At 35.7% G+C, this 25,371-nt stretch overlaps 1 protein-coding gene across 2 annotated transcripts; it reads right to left on the reverse strand.

The window, feature by feature from the left end:
* Positions 1–1,650: 1,650 nt before the first annotated feature.
* Positions 1,651–17,907, reverse strand: LOC149257876 (vacuolar protein sorting-associated protein 32 homolog 2-like). 2 transcript variants are annotated; one of them, XM_089414554.1, is made up of 7 exons: positions 17,712–17,907; positions 17,455–17,584; positions 13,051–13,150; positions 9,939–10,024; positions 9,744–9,835; positions 2,572–2,686; positions 1,651–2,480 (listed from the first exon to the last, which is right to left on the reverse strand). In XM_089414554.1, the coding sequence occupies exons 2-7, from the start codon at positions 17,527–17,529 to the stop codon at positions 2,280–2,282; spliced, it is 669 nt and encodes a 222-aa protein (XP_089270680.1). In that variant the 5' UTR covers positions 17,530–17,584; positions 17,712–17,907; the 3' UTR covers positions 1,651–2,279. The 2 variants fall into 2 exon arrangements, with proteins under 2 accessions (XP_089270680.1, XP_089270675.1); XM_089414549.1 differs by having other exon boundaries at positions 17,455–17,587.
* Positions 17,908–25,371: the final 7,464 nt, after the last annotated feature.

Genomic DNA, 25,371 nt, shown 5'->3' on the forward strand with positions numbered 1-25,371 from the left:
TTGCATATTACCATATACTGATTTTTTTATTTAAACTAAATAAATATAATATTAATAATAATTAAAAAAGAGAAGGAAAAAAAATAAATCACTCTACAAAATCTCTCTACATGGTAGACTTAGACTTGGTTGGAACAAGTTATCTTAATTTTATTGATTCTTTTGAAAATATAAATGTTCCTTCGACTTAGACTTGGTTGGAACAAGTTATCTTAATTTTATTGATTCTTTTGAAAATATAAATGTTCCTTCTTTGGCTTGTGGTTTCTTGCCTAACCTGTGTGACAGGTTCGATTGCAACAAAGTTTATAAAAAAACGGCATTTCACTTCAGGTTGAGTGGCTACATGATTATATGGAGTAATCAATGTGTAATTTCCAATCCTCAAATTCCCCATAGTTATGTCTCCGGTAACCAGAGCACAAGTGTGCAAGAAAAATGAACTTCATTCTACATTGTTTCCTATTGGGCAATTGAATGGGGGCTTGGCAGCACTCTTCTACATCGTAAACTCCGTTAAAAGATATGAGCAATATGCCCTAATGCCCAAGTTGAATCAATTGTGTAATTTCCCATCTCCTGTCAACATTTGGGAAGCTATGGCTTTATGGTATTTTCATATTCTTCCGACTGCAACCAACTTGCTAACCTGATGCATTCAATTGCCAACTAATACAGCGAAAGAAAGAGAACTTGAAATTTATTCTTCTTTGTTTTCTTTCTATTGGCAAACTGATTAGCGATTTGGTAGCACTCTCCTGCATCGTAAACTTAGTTTCAAGACATGAACAATATCCCCTAATGCCTGAATTGAATCAAATCATGGGAAGCTATGGCCTTATGGTAATTTCATATTTTTCCATTGCAACCACCTTGCTAACCTCATGATGCATTTAACTACCGTGAATGCTGTGCCACTTATACCCCTAACGTTTTAAGTTTTTAGTTTTCCCGTCAGCTAAAAGCACTGAATATCACCATCAATCATTATCTTGTAACATTCTGGATTAAGAGACTAGTGAAAATCATGAACATATTATTACACAGAGTTTGGTACAGAATAAATGTTTAATTTTTTTAAACAAATACCAAAAATACCAATTTGATAGACCAAATATATTCTTTATTTATTACGCGAATGAGTTAGTCGGCAAAGAAAAAAAGAAAATTCCAGAGTCCGTCTTGTTGAATTCATTAACAAGTAGAATCATTGCCTCTGTAAATCCCCATGCAGAAGAAATCAGTCATCGATACAGCAAAGCCATTAAATTCCGACCTTTTCTGAAATCATGAACATATTATTACAGTGTGGTGCAGAATAAATGTTTAATATTTTTTAAACAAAATACCAAAAATACCAATTTGATACACCAAATATATTCTTTATTTATTATACGGATGAGTTAGTCGGCAAAGAAAAAAGAAAATTCCAGAGTCCGATTTGTTGAATTCATTAACAAGTACAATCATTGCCACTGTAAATCCCCATGCAGAAGAAATCAGTCATCGATACAACAAAGCCATAAATTTCCGACCTTTCTGAAATTTCCTCAACATTGGAAAAGAGTCCAAAAGGGAAATCCTCCATAACACATTTCAGTATTGCCACAACAAAAACAAAAATTAAAAGGAAAGAACTGCTTGCAAATCTTCTGAAATAGTCATTATTATTAAATAGATCATAAACGTTAGGGCCATAAAACAACCAAGAATCGTACTTCTAATGATAAGAATAAGTGCACAGGCTGTGAAAGACTTTGACACAAAATGCAGTGACAGATGATATTATGATACAGTAACACAAATGCCAAGACGCAGTGAAGAATCTCAGCACTACAAACTCAAAATTCGTAAAAGGACATGATAGAATAATGGAGTATTCCTTCATATGGATCCATGGCCTACAGGACGACACTTTGAGAATCCTGGGCCCGGCCAAACAGTTAAATTGTGAACCTCCACAATACAGGATCTTCCACAGCAACTCCATTGCACCATGATCAAAATCTAAAATAGAAATCTAGAGCATAAATATTAGCATACATAATTAACCCCTTGCAAAGCAAACATCTTTCCTTAGTGTTGATCGCAATCTATTATGGATAAAATGTCTTTCTGTTTTGTGAATAATCATCGATTAATGAGGACAAGATGCAACAATTATTTGACACGTTTAATCCCATTCATGCATAGCCAAGACGGGTGGCCAAAAACAGCACTAGAAACAGAGATTACACCGAAATATTTATAGTACCAGCATCATAGATCCACAAATCCCTTTACAATGCCATTTCTGCCTGCAGTGCAGCAAGCTCATCTTCTTCAGCTGTATTATGTGGGCGTGCCTGCTGGGGTGTTGGACGAGTGGGTTGTTGACTAGCTGGAGTATATTGCGCTGCTGGGGCAGTAACTGCAGGCTGGAGAAGTTGCTCCTCCAGCTCCGCTCCTTCCAATTCTTCCAGCTCAGCTTCCAGTTCATCCTGCAAGAGAACCAACATTGAGTAATACAATGTGGAGAACTCTGGCCATAAGTTAAGAGATTAATTGAATTCATTTCTTGTTTCCACATACCTCATCAAAATCTGCAGCTGCACCAATAGGTGTTGCCAAGGCCTCTTGGATCTGCTTCATATTCTCCGTCTGTTCATTGATCTCATCCATGGTCTTATCCACATCATCAATATTTCTGTAACACAGTGCTCCCCAGTAAACTTGTTATTTCAACAGAATGCATTCATGGTGAAAATAAGTTTAACTAATTTGCATATTCAAGATGCCAAACATCCATAAACAGGATGAATTTGGGATTAACAGTTTTGAAGGGTTGAATACAAAGGGATTCAAATCCGTGTCCATCAGAAGTCATCCAGCACACTCTTTTACTCATTGTTTTGTCCAACATATCAAACTAACCAAAGTCTTTACACAATTATAGGTTGTTCCATACAATTATGTTTGAAAGACATCAGTACCTTGATTAAAAACAATGAATTAGTCCTGATATTCAGTATAAAAACCAAAGTGGTGCTTATCCTTCAATTCAGAAGCACGCTGCTTCAAAACATTGTTATGTAAGATTCTCTACCATATAGTATCGGTAGAATGGAAACGAGTTGACATTTGCAGCAAGGCCATCAAGCAGCCACCATGTCACACCTCGCAAAAATACTTACCACCATGTCATACCTCACAAAAATACTTACTTATACCGACTTATTATATTTTTAAACCAACAATAGCTATAATGGTTCTGTAAAAACCAGTGATGATAATATCAGCAAGATATTGCCAATAATCGAAAATATCACGATATTTTCGGCGGGCCGAAATATTGCCGAGAAAATATCGCAATATTTTGGCTCCCGAAAATATCGCAATATTTCCGAGATATAGAGTTTTGTGGTGGTTGTCAAGGAGAGATTGAGGATCAAATAGCGATTATCACCACCAACTAAGATTTTTTTGTGGATCAAAGATTGAAGAACAGTGAGACAAACTTCATTTCTTCCATTAACAGGTATGTTCTTAAAAACCCGTATGTTAATGATTTTTTCATAGATTTAGGATTATGCTTGGTTGCCTCTTTGCCTACCAACATTTTGTTTCTTTTTTTCCCATTTGCTATGATTTTCATGTCCATGAGCCAATGTGAGGGTTTTCTCCATATTTGGACAGCAAGCTTCAATTTTTTTTCAACTTTCTTATGCACCATTTTTCATTCACATTACAAAATGCAAATAATATAGTAATTTTTTTTAAATGAAGTGGTTATTACTTATTATTTTTTGTGTTGGGGGTTTAATGCCAATTTTTTGGTTTTTTTGTGCCCTAGGTTTGAATTAGTTCACTACAAATGTCAAATATGCCAAAAGCTTTGGACCCATTTTGGGAGTATGGGGACCCTGTTGGTGGGGCAAGTAGGGCATATATATCATGCAAATTGTGTGTGACCAAGATGTCAAGAGGAGTTACGCGATTGAAATACCATCTGGCTAGACTCCCTGCACATATGCAGATGTAATGCCTTGTATGGTTTCTAATGTGGAGGTTATACAAAAAGCTCTTGAAGCAATTGCTGAACAAGACAGAAAGATAGCTGCTAGGGAAAGGCCATTGGTCTCAGATAGGTAGCTCTAGTTTTATTTGTTTTGCTACATATAAGTTTATAACTCATGATGGTGAAATACTTTTATATATGTGATGTTATTTTGTTTGAGTCCTTGATTGGACAATTATCAGGGATCAGCAGGATATGTGATGTTAATTTGTTTGAGTCCTTGTTTGGACAATTATCAGGGTTCAGCAGAATTTGGTATCGCCTTTGAAGTTTGATGTATCATTTCTATTTGACATCATATGTATCAGTGCTTTTTTCATATTTATGTGCCAATGTGTTTAGTTCATGTTGTCATTGCTTTATATGTTTAAAAATCTAAAAAAAATGAACATATTATGCATTTTTTATGCTTGCCGATATTGCCGATAAAATGTTTTCTGGACGCTCGCCAATATTTTGCTGATACCGATATTATCAACACTGGTAAAAAACAATTTATTTTACCAAAGAAAGGATTCTCTCTGTTTGAAATACACAAATTAACACGTTTTATGACTATCAAACAGATTGCATATTTGATTACCCCTCATCCATGCAGAGGTGTTTCGTTAAAAACAGAACAAAACAAAAAAGATGATCACAGACCTATATAATTAGAATATTTCAAAACATATTTGGGTAAATATGAAAGGGTTAAATATTAATAACATAACAGAGGCAGCAGGTGCAGAGGAGTTGTTCTTAAATTCTGGTGGAAATCAAGAACTCAACTTTGTTTGGAGCCTAGGGATAGAAACAAACAAAGAAGCAAAGGCACTGGCGATCTACCAAGGACCAGTGCTGCTCAAGGACAGAGAAGCAAAGCCGTGTCACAGTAATAAGACATTCTACCATTATCATTTGACATTTGCACTTTCCACTCATCACCACAAGATGCACAATTATCAAGGAGTATTAACCTAAGTTACCAGAAAACGGATACGGGAACGGATACGGGTACGGGGTTTGAAACGGATACGGAAAATTTTCAAAAAATCTGGATACGATACGGCAGGAAACGGCACATAATAAATATATAAAAATTTAAAATATATATATATATATATATATATATATATATATAAATGAAAAATAAAAAATTCATATTACCATTCATATTTCAGAATCTAAATTTAAATTATCATCTATGATCTATCATGATTCATGATTCATCATCATCAATTCAAGTTTCAACTTTCAGAATAGCATATGCGTATGTAACATTCATAATGCTGAAACTGAACAGATATCTTTCTTAGCTTGAGCAACATTCTGATCGGCAAACAGATAGTACAGCTTTTTAATTTTGTTCTATTTTTGCTTTTTGGATTAATGTATCCCATTTCTAAACTATATTTAGATTTTTTTAGCAACTTTATTTATTTAGCCACTATGTTTTTTTTTTCTGATATATTTTCTCAAATACATATATTATACTGGACTATTATTCTCACTGATACATACACTAAACTTTTTAAATATATATAAAAACCAACTTAATTTTTTTCCATTACAGGATTGTTTCTTGGCATTGATGGTAATGAAAACATATAAAAATGAAATAACCATTCAGCATATGCTATTCTTCTCCACACAAAAAAAAATCCTGTTAAAAAAAATTCATTAATTTAACCATACTTTCAAGTTGTGACACAAGGTAAAGAAAAAATCGAAGAATCACGGTGGACCGAGCCCAGATCTTTCCATAAACCCAAACAACAATTTTATAAAAATAACGACTAACTCTATCCAAATCGCAGCTACTCAAAATACAAAATGCACTTGCGATAACCGCAACCATATGGCTGTGGCACTAGCAAAACCACTGCCAGAAATATTCGTTTGCTTCTCTGTAGACATCAACAACTATAACAGAGTTCCAGATATTTTAGAAGCAATAACTAAATAAACCCGAGGCTCGTTGCGATTTAAGCATGTATTCTCTGTAGACATCAACAACTATACAGAGTTCCAGATATTTTAGAAGCAATAACTAAATAAACCCTAGGCTCGTTGCGATTTAAGCATGTATTGATAAAGTTCTAAGGAAATTTACCAAATTTTTTTATTTTTCACCTAAAGAAAACTAACTGTAAGAACAAAATGTCAAATTCGGATAGAAAAACATATGTTTGGGATAAACCAGAAATATTTATTGAAAAATGTCGAAAGGCAAGAGTCAAAAACAACTTTCTACACAGGTTAGAGTAAATAATGCACAGATTTCTGGCAGACATGAGAAAAACATGGTTCGACCCTGTTTCCGGGTGGACGAGCTTCCAAACCCCAACTGTAACCAAACCCCAACTGTAATCAAACCCAACAAATATCAACGGAGATAATTCCAGCTAAAAGCACGTCAAGAAATAGCGAATAAGTATACTGTCCGGTAACCGAAACGATTTACCAAACCAAACCCTCTGCAGAATAGCATAACCAGAACGACAAAGAAAATAATAGTCGATAAGCCAGCAACGTATGGCAGCAAAACTTATTCAACCACCTTTTCCTTAAGAATTCAACCACCTTTTCTTATTGAATTTTCTCAGATACGAATTCGATTTTTCAAATACGTATTGAATTTTCTCAGATACGAATTCGATTTTTCAGATGCGTATTAGAAAATTCGAAATACGTTTTCAGTTTCTCTGAAACGTATCAGGTTTTTTTAAACGGGACGTGTTCTCCTTCAAAACGCCTGAAAAACGGCAAAAAAAAATTTGATACGTTTCCAAACCAGAAAAAACGTTTTTCGGCCGTTTTTTCGGCGTTTCTGGGCTAAATACGTTTCTGATACGGAAAACGGCGTTTTTGCCTGCCAGGGAGCCGTTTCCGGTATCTTAGGTATTAACACAGTTCAAGCTCTGTTTTAGACTTTGAAGCAATTGAATTCTTTCAGGTTCTTCAAAGGCATAACTCAAAAAGCTGATGCCAGAGCAAATGAAGGAGTGGGTCTAGGGGAAGGAAATCACAGTATAAACAGTAAGGGATGTATGGTTTTATTGCCCCTCCCATGATAATTAGATTAACTTTCATTTATTAATGGAATTGCCCAAGTATCATAAGTGTTGTCTTATGCATTTGCCTCCTATTGGGGTATCGCAGGCTACAGGTTTTCTGTGACTCAAAAGTTGTTATTGATTGGGCAAAAGGCTTGAACAATCTGGAATCGTTAAATTTTCAACAACTGATGACTCAAATATGATAGTGCGTTCTCTCAAAACAGCATATCTCTTTCTCTCACATCCCAAAAGAGCTCAATAAATCTGCAGATCAATTGTCAAAGGAAGCCCTGAATTGTCAAAAGGGCTCGGTCTCAGTTACTGAATTTCAGGAGGGCCAGGAGACCCAATTCATGTCTGGCTTCTACTGATGCTGATGCTTAGTTCGTTGTAACCTCTCTGTAAATTTCTGAATGGAATCCACAAAGCAGAAATGATTATAGTATTATACCATCCGTTCTGGCCAGACATAATGTTCTTAGTTTTTGATGATAGCTTTCTTTGGTTCCAGGTAGTATCAACATAGAAGGGAATCAACCAGACTTCTCAGTCAGTCTGAATATGCAAATGAATAGGGCTAGTAATACATTGACTAGTGCAGAGCCAAAATGACCATAATCTTGGTAATGTTCTGGAAGATGCAGGTCTGCAATGACCCTATTTTTGGAGTCCTTTAGGAGTCACATGTATATTCACTTTTTGGAATATAACGGATTCTTTCCCTGGAAAAAAAAAAGTGTCATCTTATGCATGCAAGGACATGGACGAAGCTAAAAAGATCCACAAGCTTCTGTACTGTCTCACCCAATGTTTGTTGCAGGGGAATGTCTTAAGACTTATTCCCTCTGTGATTAGATAGAAGCTTGTTTGTGATATCCTTTGTCCTTCCTTAGAAGCTGAGCACATTGATGTGGTTGTTTCTTCAGACTTGGGGTTCTCAATCCCCACCAGCTCTGGTATCTTCATTAGCAGTTTTGGGGTGTTGTATTTCATCAGAATTTACAGAGTCCTCTGCCCACACGGCGAACATTTCTGTAGGTTCATTCCACCCTACCCCATAAAAGCAAAAGAGGAAGCAACAGTGATGCAGCATCCCAGCCCACCAATACAGAAATATGACCCAGGAGTGCCCAGCAAAACAGTTCTAGTCGAGCTGGCCATGCATTCAAAAGACTTTGTGGTGAAATCTCATGTTGGTTTCAAGGAAGATACCCACAGTGGCCCAGATTTTATGTAATTTTCAGCTGTAGTTATGCTTGCAGGGTAATTTTGTTGTTCAGTCAGTATATCCAGCAATATGCATGCCGAGAGCATGGGAATTCGAACTTGGTACAGGATAGGAAGGTCAAGTCAAATTTTCATCGGTCTTTTTGGAGCTTTTTAACATTTTAAACTACTGGCTGAGGCCTTGCCTTCTCTTCTATATAATTTCCAGCTGTCCAGTTCTGCCACAGCCCCATTACAAAGTTAACCATTTCTGTTAAAAAATAAAATCAATAACATAAATAAAATACTACAATAGTGGCATTCTTTGAGATGGGCGCAGACATATTGTTTGTACACACATAAAATCATGCACATAGGTGTGATATTCCTGCACAAGGAAAGGAAAACAACCCAGCCCATTGAAACCGAAAGAGTTTTAAAAATTTGGCAATCTTCCTGTTTTTAAGGGTCAAGGCAGTATGTTTGTAGCTCTCTGTCGATAATTTTTTGAAGTTCTACCATCAGAAATCTGGAACAAGTCGCTGTGTTATATAACATCAAAACATAAACCCTTGCATGACAAAGTGATAAATGAGCAGTTCATAGCATTTCTCATGGTCACTATGCAGTTGTAGCTACTAGTTCTTGTTACAAGCAAGGTGTGACCCCTTTGTTATGTAGAAGAGAAGGAATACTGCAACAATGATCTTGGGAATAACCATTGTGTTACATAATTTGGTCAACTGGCTTATAGAAAATCAAGGAATTTCTACAATTCATAATCTCGGGTACCTGGTATGAAATTGGACATATGATCCTAACAACAATAATTGGATTCCAGTCAATTAGGTTTGACCTTGGGTGGTTGAAAGGAATGATTGTTATCCTCCCCACCCATGTTCAATTCCCGCAAGTGACATGATGACCATTGTTGTAATGGCTTCAAGACTTGTTGTTGAGTCTGAGCAGTCCCTCGAGGGCCTAAACATGTATATTCCTCATATGGAATATAATGATATTCCCATGGAAATGATGATTGAATTCCAGCTGCGATTGAAATTGGGATATACATCTGAACTAGTGAAGATGTTGCTATTTGCTCCTTTGACTCTCAATAGAATACTAATGTACCTAGAGTTGCTTTTAAAATTGTGTTGCTTACAAAAAAAAATATAACAACAAAACCAAGAATAATGGGGGTGCTTCGTCTCTTTCCCTAGTTTAATGAATTTGGCCATGTACATTTGACAATTTTGAAAATCCAACATTTTGTGAAACAAAAAATGATGACATTTTACAGAGAAATGGAGACACCAAATTTCATTAGAGATAACAAGAATTCCTAAAATTTATGGATTAAACCCTGAACAACTCAAACTATTATTTAACTAGATTCTTTCAAACAACACAAAGAAATGAATCTGCATGGAATCACTTACGTTGCTTTCTGCATTGCTTTCATGGCTGATGCTCCAGTCCTCAATGCAGCAACAGTTTCTGTTGTTGCCTTTGCACCTTCCAACATGATCATCTGAAATGGTGACTTGATTATGTCTTTGATATTATTTGCAAGACAAAAGTAGCATAAAATATTTCATTGTATACAAACTGAAAATTTAGTACACCAAGATCACCTGATCATGGATTCTTAGCTGGTAATTTCCAAGCTGTTCTATTTGCACTTCATAGAGTCTCTTCCTTTTCAAGCATTGAATTGCCGCTGTGTATACAATAGTTATAAAACATTAATATTCTTCAAGAATTTCATACAAAAGCAGATGCACTATCTTGCAACTAAAAGGTTGAAAATTCATCACTTAAGGGGTATATTCTTATGATGTCAGCGCTAAAAATGAAATTTGTAAAGAATTAGACCTTCTAGATAAGATCTTGGTATTTTAGCATGTTTTGTGGGTTGTTAATAAACCATGAAGCATATCAATGCATTTATGAAGTCATATACACCAATGTTACATGCCGGGGGACCAAAATTTAAATTATCAGCAATATCAGGGAAAATATCGGAACTTATCGGGAAATTTAAAAAAAAAAATACAAAAATAATCTTTTTTCTCTCAATCTTTCAAGTTTCAACTTCTAAAACAACATCAACATCAACATCAAACAAACACATTGCTATATAAATATGAAAATACAATCGATACATAAGATGTATAAGATGTCAAGTGATACATCAGACTTCGATATTGAAATTTGAAATATGATATTTGTCCTGAGTTAGAAGATCTAATGGAATGATACAAAATCTTTACCAAAAAAAAATGTATTTCATGAGATGAATCATGGCAATGAAAACAACAAATTTTCCCTTGTTTGCTTGATGGTAAATGGTCACAACATTCTCAACTGGACCAAAAGATTGGTTGACCAAAAAATACATAAAATATTCAAAATTTGAAAACAACATAAAATTCATGTGCATCTATATGAATCCAAATTGTTATACACAAATATGAAAAAATTCTCATGTATATAACAAGACTGTATATAACCAAAATATCATCGAGTGCAAGCCATCTTTGAATCAAAAAAATGGATAGAGAGGCTCTAAATGGCCTCTGAAATCCAAAGAAAATCATGCTACAACAAATAGCTACATAACATCAAAACCATTGCCTATATTGGGATCCTCCTCATCAAGATCACCCTTTGAGCATTAAAATAAGATAGAAAAAGCTTAACATCCTAATCAATGATTTTGCTTGAGTGCTAGGGTCATGAATAATTGAGTTAAGTGTACATTAATACTACAATCATGAAAGAAGAGCTCAACAATCAATGCCACCAACAACGAGGTACATCGAGGGCTTGGTGATCTTGATTAAATGTTAGTTCCATACCCTTGTACATCACAGAATGTAATAGAAACATTGCAATCTCACCAATCCTGAAATCCTAAAAACTGTTGAGTGGGATCTAAAATTCTACTTTCTCCATGTGAAATCCAATGAGGTCAAAACCACTCTCAAACATCCTGAGTCAATAAGTTGAAAATTGAAATTGACATAGCATGGCGATAATTTCAAATTTATCACAATAATTACCTAAATTATCGCACTAGAAACCGGCGATAATAACGGCAAGGTGGTTTTCGGCAATAATATCGCAATAATTCCAATATTATCACGAGATGTGCAACACTGATATACACTCTCAGACATTAGAGAGTACCAGGTGTAGAAAATCTTTGAAGCACCCAAAATCATGAATTCCAGAATTTAGATCAAAAATAGAATACCATTAATTAATGAGTAAAAAAGGACTGATATCAAGAGAGATGGCCATATTTTTTAGAAAGTACACCTATCTATCTGTGGAAATGCAAATCCTAAGCTTTTCTGAGATTATTCTACACTTTAGGTTACTCAATTCATGTAAATTTCTTCCTCTGGCAAAAGTTTAATGCTACATCACAGTGGCTCACTTTCAAGGATACATACAATCAACCAAAATACCAATATATTTAGAGACTGCTGGAAAAAGAACATTTCATTGCCAACCATAAAATTGATTGAATTTGTCGCTGCTATGTTACTATTACATAGAGGGGCAGGATAGAAAAAGAGCATTTCATTGCCGGCAAAAAAAACGATGATTGAACTTGTCAGTACTAATAGTAATACTTTAATAAAGAGAGAAATTGAGGCTCATAGAGAACATGAAAATACTCTCAAAAATAGACGTCAATGCACAATAACAAAAATTATCAATGCATGAAGACCTGTGGCTAGAACAAAGCATAAATTGCTGACTTCTAAAAACAACTTCCCTAAGTTGAGTCGACATGTCTTGACTTTTCCAATGTGTAACTAAATTTTATTAATATCTATTAACCGTAACAATTCTTCAAAATTGTTGAAATTGCCTCTCAAAGACAGCATGCTCAAAAATGAGAAACGTGCAATTGTACTCCCATATTTAACAGTTGTTTCTCAAGTATGTTAAATAAAAGGATCAATAAATAGTAATTAGATTCAAGATATCCTTTCAGCTGTCATCCTGATATTGTTTTTCGTCTATTGGACTCATGCCATTAAGGAATCCTTCATGTCAAGCTCTCACTTCTATCAAGAGCTTTATCAGCTGAGCAAATAGAATGTAAAATACAATGACTGTAAATAGCACAACTGACATAAGCTCAACCTCTAAAAGTGAATCCAATGCAAGCAATTTTTGTAGCCAAGCTCCTACCATTGGGAGTAACTCTCAGAAACTTTGGTTTTAAAAGTTCATTATAAAATCCATGTTTAGACATCACAGAACGATAAAATTAGATTAAGATAAACGCTTGTAAGAGCAGAGAATTATGTCCCTATAAACAAGTAGGAAACTTTTTTGGTATTATGGATGGTAAACTAAACACAGTAATCATCGATATTAAAGCATTTTTGATAGTGATAAATAGACCAAGTTCGACACAGTCAATCTTTACCCAATCATAGAATAAGAAAACCTTTCATATGTGAAATTCATTTAAAAATTCAGTAAAATGGTCCATATCTTAGGAGGACGTGCCACCTCTGTGGAAATGTAAATGCATATGGAGACAAGAATCTCCTAAATTCAAAATGGATGGAAGACGAAAAATAGATGTTCATGTGTTGCCATGAACATGTAAGAACATTCTAATATGCCCATTTTTACAAGGAAAACAAGTAATTAGATAAAAGTACACATTCAGGGTTTTCAAATAATAAAGATATCAATAAGAGTGCTCAAAAATACCTTTTTTGTTCTTTGCTCGAGTGAATTCCTTTGCCTTCTCAACCTCTGCTTGGATCTTCTTTTGCAAGACCTTTTCTTTCTTCTCAAGCATCTCTAGAGTCTACAAAATACAAAAGGTGCAATAATTGATTAATCATCTTCAAGGTCTGCAGTTCCTTTCCCAATTTATCAAGTTCATCCACACAAGCACAATATGCAGCACTGTGTCTGAATATATTGTGGTTGCCACAAACATTTCGTGTACATTCACCATGTCAACATTAACACATCACCAGTGCCATATCAGCATTGGGCACATTTATTACTAAAATAAAAATTAGGAAATCATTTCATTTAGTGCATCCAATCAAATAAGACATGAATAAAATTTGCACGAACTACAATTAGTGAAGATAAGATTCCATGCATGCAAAATAGTTAGAGCCACGTTAACTGCAGTTAGAAAAGATTAGATTATATCATACGAAGTTTTATATATTGTGTGTGTGATTGTAAACAGATAAGACTATTCAGTTTCACAACTTTCATGATGTCCTCTTCTTTTCATCTATTACTGCTTTGAAGTTTTAATTATGGGACCTTGATAGTTGAACTCAAGATAAAAAGTTTGTAAGCTTTTCCAACTGAGATTTGAGACATCCAAAGAGAACAAATATCGTCATCCATTAATTACCCTTATCCTCCACACTAAATTATTAGATCATTCCTTTCAGACCTAAGTCACATGATTCGAGTTTGATTTGGGGTTCAACAATGATTAGGTTCGGTTCAAATTCATATTTCTTGGTGAGGTTCAGATGAGGTTCACCATTAGGTTCAACAAATATATATATCTATATCTATATACACACACACACACACACACAATGACATCAATAAACCTAAAAATGTTATGATGGACCTGCAAACTACAAGGATGGATTATGAGCTTGAGCTATGGACTTGATCAACAAGCCTCAAACTATTGAGTGGATGAATTGTTTGCTCTAAATAACTGATTAAATGAGTGAATGTCTACATTCAGTGGCATTCCCTTTCACAGTATAAAGTTTAAACCAATGTTTTAAAACTCCGACTCTAACTCGGCCAAGGGTCAACTCCGACTCCGACTCCGACTCAGCCGAGGGTCGACTCCGAGTCCGTATCAACTCGGTCGGCTCAATTTCAATGACTTTGTCGTTATAAAAAATACATTAAATATTTATTTTTTAATTTAAAGAAAAAAGAAAAAAAAAAAAAAAAAACAACAACAACAACATAATTTTAAAAATTTTCATTCATGTTTCCAAACACATAGCATTAGAATATAGATAGAAGGCAACATATGATCAAAGTAGGCTCATGAATATATCCATTATATCAAAATGGCACCCAATGCACTATCCAATACATACATGATGATGATATAGAGATCAAAACAAAAACACGTAACCAAGGAGGCTAGAAATGGTGTTATCCTCCAAAATAGATTGTAAGTCATCAAGGAACTAATACAAGTGTCCAAGAGTGTTCCTCACTCCAAGAAAGTCCCAAAGTGCATGTGTACATCTTCAAAAGGTGCATCCTCCACCATGATGTCATCTAGGAGAGACCCTATGTCACCCTTTTCAAGCATGTGAGTGACATGGCACCCCTAAGGGTAAGCATTGGCATCAAAGAGGGATGTGCTAACCCTCCTAAGTCATCTCAATGATAACCATCCTTATCTGTGCTTTCGAAGAAGGTACCATCCACCAAAATAGGGTCAAGGCCAGCCAGGGGGCATCTTCAGTCCATTTGGGACTATCATCAAATAGTCCAACGTCCAAGCTTCTAAGTTTAGTGTTTTAGCATTTGGAGGCTCATCAAGGGGGCATCATGTGGAATCAACTCAAGGCTCGATGCTCATCTTTGGAGGGCCAAGGTTGGGGCCAAAAGTTAGGTTTGCTTTAAGAAAGGGGCAAAGAACCTATTGGAAGGTTTTGAAGAAGAATGAAGCTATCCCTTAAGGAATCTCTACTACATATGTGATACCACCTAAACAAACCTCTCAAGATCAAGCGAGATAAACTTATTTAGCGAAAAAAACCATTAAAGTATCATCGTGAAAACCTTGGAGTCCCCCAAAAGCAAAAAAATAAAAAATAAAATCGATGTTTTTTAATTCACGGGCCGTTGTCATCCAACCCGGCCGAGTAGGCTCGGACTTAGCCGAGCCAGCCAGATTATTACCGAGCCGGCCGAGTTGTTAGACAACTCGGCCGACTCAATAATAACCCGGCCAGCCAAACCGGTTCACTGGCCAAGTCGACCCGGTGAGGCCTTGACTCGGACCAACTCGGCCAAATCGGTTCCGAGCCGACCAAATCTTAAAACAATGGTATAAACCATTAAGCAAAGGAAATGTTGTATCGACCATCCTAGAAAGTGTATCATCCACTGGGATTGATGTTTGAGTGCCCACACTAGACAATCAATAGAGCAGAACGCCCTCCTTGTACAATAAATGAAAGGTATAATGTCAACCCATTGAATACACAATAGCACCCTAGCATAAGGTTCGATGAGGTTTGCCGAACCTCAAAATATTTTTTAGGTTCGCCAAACTTCAAACCTTGGCAACTTCAAACCTCAAGGTTGAAGTTCAGCGAACCTTGTGACATAGCTGCAGACAACCCCTGACATGATACCCGCTACTTTTTACAACCACAATATACCTTCTACAGCCACAAAAAAAAATTAATATTATAAACATCAAAGTTGTTCCACCATGCACATTAAAAGAAGCTAACAATTGATAAAGTGAGTTTATGCCTTTAGATAATGGATTCTAGAAAGCTCTTATTAAACAAACTTCCGCCCCCCACACTCCCCCCCAGGGAAATTATATTTACCCTAACTTCAATAGTTAAAGCACAGCTACTCCACCAAACATTCAGATGGCATGATTCCATTTGGACCCACTTTCATTTGGACTCAATCTAATATTTATATTCGTTTTCTATCCCAGTATAATTTCCCATTGACATGAAACAATTTATCCCAATTCCCATGTCAAAGGCTCTGGTGTTAGAGAGTATGTTCCAAGTCTACTATCAGGGACATCACTCTGTTTTTTTACTAAAGCAAGCTAACTGTATTCTGCCAATACGGTAATCAATCATTCCAAATCTACTATTCATTCGGAATGCAATACGCTCTTTGAAGCATACCTGGTCTGTAAGACCATTTTGTTAAAATCAAAATTGCAAAACAGATTTGATCAGAAATTTGATCAAGAATACTGGGCCTTTAATATCTCGTTCCTATGGTTGAACAGCTCAGTTATAAAATTTCCTCATGCATTTTGGTCTCATCGGATAAAATATCTTGGGAGAATTGTCATCGTATGCTATTTCAAATTAACCTAAACAAGCTAATCTATTCACATTGTAGATCGAAATTCATAATACTTCTTTTCAAAAAGGCACTCTGATTCACAGATACTAGTATAAGGGTCTCAAAATTAAAAACAGTACAATTAACTTGAAGCACTGTGGGGCAAACTCCCAATGTTATCCAAAGGAGTCATAACTCAGCAATTAAGATGCCGATTGGTAAGCTCACTTTCCAAGGTTCAGTTCTCCCAAGGCATAAATAAGCACTTGGGGCCAGATGCAAGTACTGGCTGATTTTGACAGAAGAGTAGCCCCGCTCATGGCAGCTTAGCCGGAGTTAAGTGCGTGATTAGTAGCTCGTAAGAAGGAAAGTGGTTGTGATTTGTTGTTCAGCTTACAAGGGCCATCTCCACCGTGAAAACAGAAGACCGTGGTGCCCAATATACGATGTCATGAGCCAATTGTAATGCTTCTAGAGTTTAAAAAGGAAGCACTTCCAACAAAGGTCCCAATTCTACTTGTGCCCATCGGCTTGTTACTTCAGCCGGTAAACAATTTCAAATGGCGCAGATTTTCTTAATGTGTTTAGGGCAAGTGGGGATCAAATTTAAGGAAAAATTCAATTACTTGCCAATTTACACGTTTGGATTGCAAGCCGCATTCGCGATGGTAACCCGCGCTGGATTTCGACTAAAGTTTCAAGTTTTTCTCCTTTCCCCATGGCACCTGACAAGAACCCATAAAAATACTACTAGAAGACAACCTAATTAAGCTAGAACAAAGAACTGATCATAGAAACCAACTAGATTCCACCAATAAAACAGTATAACTAGAGCGATATACGATGCCATAATCCGAGACCATGCAAAAGGGTCCAGGTTCAATTCTTCCCGCCTAAAGGGATTGGAGCCGGTCCCTTTATTCTCTGGATTACAGTGCTTCATCATCTGGTTGGTTCCAAATTCTAATAGACATATCGATATCCGAATTTAAATTGAACAAAAAAACCAAAAACAGGAAAGAAAAAAGAAGGGCAAGGCATGAAAACCTCATTGAGTTTATCGAGGGTCGAAATAGGATTCGCCTCCTCTTTTGGCCGCCCAAAAAGTCTGCTGAACATCATGCGAATTTCTTATGCGCCCTTTGATCTGATTAACCCTCTCGAATCAAACGCAACCCTGCTGCAAAAATCTCATAGCATTAAACCAATTACCTCCAACAAATGCATCTACAGTAGATTATAAACAGATGGGGTTTTATGGCCTCAGATCCATGGAATTCTCGGGAATCTAGATCAGAACTTACCTTGAATTAACTGGACTTGCGTTGAACCCAAGCAAAAGCAAAGGGAGAGCAAATAATTGGAATTGGGAGAGCGAGCAAGGAGGACCCGAGGAGATCGCCTACACGACTGAGATGACCGACGAAGATTATAATCTAACGCATTTGAAAATAGAAGGAAAGCGTGTAATTATTTTTTTTTTAACGCTCGCATCAATCTATTTAATACACCACATCGCACATCCTCCAATTATTATATATACCCATGGTGAATTAAATAAAGATTAATTCCGATTTGAAGGGTTTAAATTCTCCAATTATTATATATACCCTTGGTGAATTAAATAATTCCGATTTGAAGGGTTCAAATTCTCAATTGGGTTTTTCAAGTGGAAGGTTGATTTCATCGAAGTTCTTGATAACATTTATTTCCTTCATGGTCACGTCTCTTATCCTTTTCATATGATCATGGTTAGTTTATGGTTAGTTTTATATATTGTATTTAAGTATGTATTTGTAATTATTATGATAAGTTTTGAATAGATTTAATTAAATAGATATTTATATATAATTTTTTAATTTAAAATATATAAATATATATAATTAATATTAAAAACGGTGGAAATTTATGCGATTATATACATTTATTTATAGTTATAATGGGATTCGGATCATTGGTGCTTTTTTTTCCTCTTTTAAGTAGTTTAATGTTTATGTTAAGGATAATTTAAATAATGTTTAAAAGTTATTATAATTAATGTTGAAAAAGAAAAAATAGATTGTGAGGGTTTTATATTTCATGGAAGAAGGGTTTTACTTTGTTCATTTATTGTATAGTGAATGGAAATTATGGTTAAGTATTAGGGGAGTTTTGAGGTTTAAAATGGGTCTTATAAGGAAATTATAAATTAATAGTGGAAATAATAAAATAAGATTACATTATATCATCAAATTTTAGAAAAAAAAAAAAAAAAAAAAACAAACAAACAAACTATTTTTTAATAAAATAAAACTATTTTTTCAAGTCGTATTTTCAACTTATTCCCCTATGGGTTTACTCAAATTTCGAGTCACAACACTCGTTGGATGCAGGATTTGATTCTTCATCTAAGGAGTACCCATGTTGCATACTTTCGATGGACCCTGTTACATGAAAAATGAGAAATACATGAAAAAACGTGACTGCACGTTTTTTCATGTATTTCTCATTTTTCATGTAGCAGGGTCCATCGAAAGTATGCAACATGGGTACTTATTGGACGAGGAATTAAATTTTGCATCCAACAAGTACTTTCGCTCGAAATTTGAGTAAAACCTTAGAGAAATAAGTTGAAAATACAAGTTGAAAAATAGTTTTATTATTTTATTATTTTTTTAATCTTTTTACCTTTTTACTCCAAAAATGGTGTATCATTCCCCATGGTTGACATCATCATCTTGAATCCTATTAGTTGTTATAAAGTTTATTTTGGTTGTACATTTTTCTTAGGAGGCCCATTTTAGACCTCAAAATTCCCCTAATTAGTAACTCTCTTCAGACATCTTAATTTGCACTTGTTTTTCATTCTTTTGAGCTAAATCACATGGTTCATGTTCGAGTTTAGATTTGATAATGATTAGGTTCGGTTCAAGTTCTAATATTTAATAAGATTTGGATCAGATTCGTCATTAAGTTTAGGTATATATATATATATATATATGAAATCAACATCAATAAATACAACCAGACTAAATCCATCTTAACCCCAGATCTATCAAGCGTCGAGAAGGGTCAAATCTCTCGAGGTGCAAACCTTTTTTTAGTGCAAAACTTGATGAAAGATTTGCACCTTGAGAGATTTGATCCCTCTCAGTGCTTGATAGATATGGGGTTAAGATGGATCTTGGCTGGTTTCAGTCATGTGTGGTCATACAGAATTTGTTAAACGTCTCATTATTCTAATCATTTTAAATATGCTAAATGTGTCTTAAGATTAATTTGGTCAATTTAATTTTAAATTTTCTTAATTATCTCAATTTGTTGAGATGAGAGAGATTGTTAATAACTTGAATGATAATTTTGAATGCAAAGTGACAATGTAACAATGATAGGAAATGTGAATAATAAGAATGTAGTCAATTACAAACAATCTTCATTGTGATCAATCTCAAACTATTTTCTTCTATTGTTCTTATTGTCACACCTATTAGTTTTGCCATCTTTTCATATCGATCATATGAAAAAGGCAGTTGAAATCATAGACCATTCAAATATTTAACTCGAGCTACTATAGTAAACATCATACCTTGTCTCTCTTGCTCTCCAATATTAATAGTAGCTTTCTCCAAAGTCAATCATTGTGACTTATGGAGTGTTAAACCCCAAATAATTTTCAATGGTAGTTGTTCTATTACCTCATTTGAATGCAAAGTGATTAACAATGTTGAATGATGGAAAATGTGAATAATAAGAAAGAAGCCAATTACAAATAGTTTACAGTTTCATGAAGCAAGCATTTCAGGTAAGTGAACATTTTATTTAGGATGAAAATTCAAGTATTGTATTTATGGTTGAATTACTGTAACATAGAAATCAATGCACGTCATCAATAATTTTTATGTGCTTAAGCTAAAATCTATACACACTAATAATCTAATCACTTTGAGATTAATGTACATCATACATCTGGTTCCATCAAATCAGAAATCAACATCTACATTGAAATCAATGCATCTAGTGCAAACAATCAAATAAGATTAGAAATCAACATCTATACTGAAATCAATGCATCTAGTGCAAGCAATCAAATAGGATTATAAATCAATATCTACATTGAAACCAATGCATCTAGTGAAAGCAATCAAATAGGAGTAGAAATCAACATCTACACTAAAATCAATGCATCTAGTGCAAGCTATCAAATAGGATTAGAAATCAACATCTACACTAAAATCAATGCATCTAGTGCAAGCAATCAAATAGGATTAGAAATCAACAACTACACTAATCAATACATCTATTTTAGTGAAAAACCAAAATATTCATGAATTTCTAGATCTAACTTATATGTCTGTATTTGTCTTTATGTGTCTCTTTCTTCTTCCCTCTCTCTCCACCTTCCATTTATGTGTCTATCTCTCTCCCTCTCTACTTCTCTCTCTCCCCATCTCTCTCTCTTCACCTCTCCCTCAGCCTCTCTATCTCTCTCTTCCTCCCTCTCTCCCCCTGCCACCTATATCTATACCTCCCTCCATCTCTCCTTATTTGTCTCTCTATCTCACCCCCCTAAACACGTCTCTCTCTCTCTCTCTCTCTCTCTCTCTCTCTCTCTCTCCATCTATATCTCTATCTCCCCCCATCTCTCCTTTATCTCTCTATAACAACCCACAAGCATACACACTCTCTCTCCATATCTATCTATCTATATATCTACACCTCCCTCTTTCTCTCTTCCCATTCTCTCTATCTCTCTCTCTTCCTCTTCTCTCTCCATATCTATCTCTCTTCCTCCCTCCCTCTCTTTGTCTCTCTCTTCTTCCCTCTCTGCCCCCTCTATCTATATCTCTATCTCCCATTGTCTCTCCTTCTTTGTCTCTCTATCTCACTCCCCAAACATACACACTCTCTCTCTTCCACTTCTCTCTCCATATTTATCTCTTTTTCTTCCTCCCTCTCTCTACATCTCTCTTCTTCCCTCTCTCCCCCCTCCATCTACATCTCTATCTCCCCTTGTCTCTCCTTCTCACCCCCAAAACATACACACACTCTATCCATATCAATCTATCTCTCTTCCTCCCTCTTCCTATTCCTCTCCCTCTTCCTCTCCCTCTCCCTCCCTCTTCCTCTTCCTCTCCCTCTCCCTCTCCCTCTTCCTCTCCCTCTCTTCCCCTTCTCTCCCTCTCCCTCTCCCTCTTCCTCTCCCTCTCTTCCCCTTCTCTCTCTTTCTTCCCATTATCTCCCTCTCTCTCTCCCTCCCTCTTCCTCTTCCTCTCCCTCTCCCTCTCTCTCTCTTCTCCTTCTCTCTCTTTCTTCCCATTCTCTCCCTCTCTCTCTCTCTTCCCTCTCGCTCTCCTCTCTCCCGCACTGTCTGTCCATCTCACCCTTGTCACTGCCTCTTTCTTTCTCTATGTCTTTCTTCTTCCCTCCCTCTGTCACCCCCTCCAAGTCCCTCTCTCTCTCCCTCTCTATCTTTCTTCCTTCATCTCTCTCTCTCTTTCTCTCCCACCTCCCTCAGTCTCTCCCCCCATCACACTCTCTCTCTCCACCCTCCAACTATGTCACTATATCCTTCTCTCTCCCCCCTCTCTCTATCTTCCCCTTCTTTCCCTATCTATATCCTCTCATTTTCTCTCTCTTCCCTCGTCTCCTCTCTCCCTCATTCTGTCTTCATATCTCCCTTGTCACTCCCTCTCTCTCTCTCCACCTCTATCTCTCAATGTTTCTATTCTTCCCTCCCTCTCTTCGCCCCTCCAAATCCATCTCTCCCTCCCCCCCCTCTCCCTCTATTCCTTCCTCTCTCTTCCACTCTTATCTCTCTCCCCCCCACTTTATTCCCCCTCCATCTCATTTTGTCTTTCCCTCTCTTACATCTGATCCCATTGTATTTTATTTAAGAAAGTATGTAAATTAAAAAACATAATTGGTTGTAAAATATTAAACCTATATTTTAGATTAATCGTGTCAAAGAAAAAACAATAATAAAAACCTTAAAAGAATCATGCACTATCTTTCCTTTATCATTGTTAGTCACTTTGTTTTCTCTCTTCGCTTGGATCCTTGGTTAAGATGCATATATCCAATTCTTATAATATTATTTATATTATATAAATTTCACATATGTATATATAAAAGTATTCTAATTTTTAATTTTATTAAAACCTCAATTTAATCTCTATGGGAATATTTTTAGTAGTCATGAGGATGGAGGGATGGAGGGTTTAGATATATCTCAAAAGTGATTATAACCTTTTTGCTTTTAGATTTAAATTAAAAATGTCATAAAATTAAATATCTATAAAATATTTTGATTGTGAAATAAGTTATGGTTTTTGGGCATGTGGTATTGATAAGCCATGGTATTATCCCATGGTATTGTAATAGAATAATTAAAAGCTTAGATCCATACCATAATAATCAAAAGCCTAGATGGCCCATGGTATTGATAAACCATGGTATTGACCCATGGTATTATGATTTTCTTTTATCTAAAAAATTGTTTGTAATTTTATTAATAAAAGCAAAATTAAAATATAACAAATTAAATTTTATTGTTTTTATTACTTAGCTCAAATGGAACTAAAGAGAACATGGAAGATTGTGTTGTTTTCTTAAGTTATTATTATTTTATTATTATTATTAGTTATAATATACTCGACATTAAAAATGTTGGCATACAATCTTTCTTACATTACATCTAACACTTATACATCTACCCTATACTGGGTTGTAGAGCGCCTCTCAACACAAAAAATGTTATCACTAATGATCTGTTATTGAATGTTAGTTTTGTTGTGCTAATTTCAATTACAAATTTATAAACAAATGCTTGTCCATTGCTTCCTGTGCATGGTTCTCTTATGGTGTTTATGATTGGAAACAGGTAAATTTTATCAAGTTTTAAGTGAAAGACGTGAAAAAAATAGCATAAAAAACAAGTGTTGAACAACAGCAATTCAAAGTACAGCAAACCATCAACTTGAGCACTTAACACAGTGTTTTGATGAACGTGTTCACCCCTCCTAGGCTACATCTCCTTCGTCCAACTTCCATGGCTTGGGCCTCTGTATTAGCTCAATACGAAAAAAAAAAAAAAAAAAAAAAGAAGAAGAAGAAGAAGAAGAAGAAGAAAAAGAAAAAGAAAAGAAAAGAAAAAAAGAAAAAGAAAAAAAGAAAAGAAAAAAAAAATTAAAAATTAAAAAAAATAAATTAAAAAAAATAAATAAACAAAATAGATATATATATATATATATATATATATATATATATATATATATATATATATATATATATATATATAAAGCTCTTATGCTCCTGAAACATGTTCCAATGTGTTCAAAATGTCGAAATTAGCTAGGAACACCTTTTCCTGAGCTCAATTTGGTCGAAAAATGCTCCAGTTATGACTCAAATTGTTTTTCCCTAGAAAACCTCCTTCAAAATAGGATGAACTCCAGTTAGCTCCGCTAAAATTGGTGGAACCTCCGAATTTATCAGATCCGCTAAACATGTCGCCAATTTAATCTCGAGTTTAATTAATATTAAGTGGAGTTTAATTAATATTAAATTGTGAATTAGCGCATTAAGCGCGCAGTTAAGGGCTAACTGCTAGCCTTAACGCTAGTGGTCTTCATGAGTGGGCACATGTCGTGGCTTCCGGCACGATTTCCGCTAACGGTTCTGAAACCGTTAGCCTGGCGGTTTCCGTGGAGGAGAGGTCACATGCCTTTACATTAAATGTTAGCGGTTTTGTTGTATCGCGCTATCCGTCGGTGTAAATGTTCACTGTAACATGTTCTGCCGAAGCGTTCACATGGAGGGTTGGCCTGCGAGCTAGCCCTCCTAACTGCCAACTCTAAAATTGTTAAACTTTAAGTTTATGCGGACAACAATACATGTTAAGTAACAAGTTGTGGTGTAGTGGTATGGCACGAAGTTTGTTGGAGGCAGGTCTCGGATTCGACCCCCCGGCCTGCATATAATTTTGGTCTATTGTGCGTCGAGCCTGATCCTTTGGGGAGGGACATGTGGCAACCTTCGGGCTTGCCACTTGTACCCTCCTCATTGGACCACTTTCAACCACTAAAAACTTGCCAAGTCACCAACCTGTGAACCCAATAAAAACTTGACACTTGGTGAGCTCTGACTGGATGTTGACTGAACTTTGACCTTACACAGTCACCTGCTACGTCAGCAGTACAGAGTGTTGACTGTACAGTTACTGCATTTTTTTTAAATTTTTCATGTTTGGCAAAGCAGACAGAACTCAATAACTTCCTCATACAAGCTCGGTTTTCAATCAAACGAGTTGTGTTAGGATCATTTTGCCGAGACGGACGTGGTAGTTCAGGTTACAAGCCATTCTGAGAACTTTGATTTTTCAGCTAAATATTGAGCGCCTGATCATTCCTCCCCACTAGAAGCCTTTTGGACCCCAAAATATACTATCAATTTTTCAGCAAGTGAGGGTACATCTCCCTCACCTTCTCGATCTGCAACCATTTGGCTTTAGAAGGCTTTTGTCCCTTGAGTTCCACTCTAAGGTATTCGACATTCCCTCTCTTCGAAGTTCTGATTCTTTTGTCAAGTATGAGATCCTGTTGAAGTTCATCAAGATATTCTGGCGAGAAATCATCTATTGATGGCAGCTGAACATGCTCTCCTTGATCATCAATCAAAGGAGGCTCAAACAATCTTAAATTCTCAACATTAACAACAAAGTATATTTGCATATAAGGAGGCAAATCTAGCCTAAATGCATTGTTACCAATCTTGTACAGAATTTTAAAAGGACCATAACGGATTGGCTTAAGCTTTTTACCTTCCCCTTGAAGTCACTCTTTGCTAATATATAACCAAACCTCGTCTCCAACTTGAAATTTGTGATCAATGTGGTGTTTTTCATGCCTTGCCTTGTAGCTGCTTTGACTTTTCTCAAGCTGTTTCTGCACCGTGTGATGTATCAACTGAATTTGCTCTATTAACTTC

This window comes from Pinus tabuliformis, chromosome 6 (genome assembly GCF_031772625.1).
Source record: "Pinus tabuliformis cultivar Carrire ecotype Pingquan chromosome 6, CPIR1, whole genome shotgun sequence".
Taxonomy (NCBI): domain Eukaryota; kingdom Viridiplantae; phylum Streptophyta; class Pinopsida; order Pinales; family Pinaceae; genus Pinus; species Pinus tabuliformis.